This window comes from Rhagoletis zephyria, unplaced genomic scaffold (assembly GCF_001687245.7).
Source record: "Rhagoletis zephyria isolate East Lansing unplaced genomic scaffold, Rhagoletis_zephyria_1.1 Rzeph_scaffold_04944, whole genome shotgun sequence".
Lineage (NCBI taxonomy): Eukaryota > Metazoa > Arthropoda > Insecta > Diptera > Tephritidae > Rhagoletis > Rhagoletis zephyria.
In genome coordinates this window covers 37,733-39,151 of record NW_016162027.1, presented here as the reverse complement: position 1 = coordinate 39,151, position 1,419 = coordinate 37,733, and the positions used below count along the sequence as shown (strand labels likewise).

General features: G+C 36.3%; 1 protein-coding gene across 1 annotated transcript; it reads right to left on the bottom strand.

Annotated features, from left to right (window-relative positions):
- Window positions 1–28: 28 nt before the first annotated feature.
- Window positions 29–889, bottom strand: LOC108371391 (uncharacterized; the record flags this gene model as incomplete). The annotated part of the gene is made up of 4 exons (XM_017626938.1): window positions 694–889; window positions 434–631; window positions 177–368; window positions 29–106 (listed from the first exon to the last, which is right to left on the bottom strand). Coding segments are annotated over exons 1-4 (477 nt in total), but the record flags the coding sequence as incomplete, so codon positions are not given.
- Between the last annotated feature and the right edge of the window lie 530 nt (window positions 890–1,419).

Below are 1,419 nucleotides of genomic sequence, written 5' to 3'. Positions count from 1 at the left end.
TATTGAACTTCTTCTCAGCAGAAGCGGCCTTAGACGTACTTGGCATTTCGTCTTCGATGAGATATTCAGCCAAGTACTCGTCTTCGAGTGTCTCATCCACGTTCTCCTTAAATACAAAAAATTTAAAGTATTTCAAATATATTTATGCATGCACAAATTAAAAAAAAATAGTATACCTCATGGACTCCGGCTTCAATTGTTTTACCATCTCCATCAAGGACTGCTGCTGGAAATAACTCCAATACCTCCGCATCCAAACCTTCACATGGTTTCGGTCCTTCACTGGCAGGACGGTTGCCGGTCAAATTTTTGAATCTGTTGTAGGCACTTTGTTGCTTCTTCACTGCAACCTTCCAGTCCGACCAACACTTCACCATTTATAATTAAAAAATATACTTTGGCATTAAACCAATAAATATTTTGCAGTTCATACCTTCTTCCACTGTTCAGCGGTCTTGCATGCACCCCCGCATGCATTTAGCTCCCCCCTCACCGTGTCCCACACTTGTTGGGAATTTTTTGCGCCACTGACGCCCACAAATTGGCCACTGGCTACACGGGTGTTAGCCCTCATTAGTTCCAACAGTTTGGATTTTTGTTGTTTTGTTATTTTTCCCGTCCGTACTTTTTTCTGTAAAAAATAAAATTTTTTTGCTTGAAATTAATAAAAATATCAGTTAAAATCATACAGACCTCGCTCATATTGGACGCTTTTCGCTTCGAAAACCAAACTTCACTTGACTTACAGCCAGTGATATATTTATCGCATCATTTATCGCAATATTTTTCTCACCACAGTTACAGAAACACTCGCTTGCGATAAAAGTGAAAAAGCGTTATATTTTACGATATTGGGTGTATCGCAAGGTTACAGAAACGCACTACTGATCCTTCAAAAGCATATGACATTTCTGCCGAAACATTAGCCCTGCACACTAGAATGTGTTCCAAACTTTTTACCAAATTAGATTCAAAAGATAAAATGTTAAAACCTTGGATGACTTTTGACTTGTAGAAAAAAGTACGTCAGAAAAATAAGCTTCGTAAAAAGATTAAAAAGAATCCGGACAGTAAGAAATTTAAATCGAAATTTAAGAAGTTATGTACAGTAGTTAAAAGAGAAACGGAAAACTCAAAAAATAATTACTATAAAAATGAATTCAACGAAAAAAAGGCGATGCTAAGAAAGAATGGAAAATTGTTAACGAATTACTAAACAGGGATACAAAGAATGAGGTCCTTCCTGACTTTACTATAAACGGAAATACTATGAAAAGTGATGTTGATAAAGCTAACGCCTTTAATCATTACTTTCATAATGTTATAAAAAATATGGTTCCACCTACTACTGAAACACCTTGTCAATGTTTATCTAGGGAACAGGCACAAATCTCAAGCATTTATTATGAACCAGTCGGT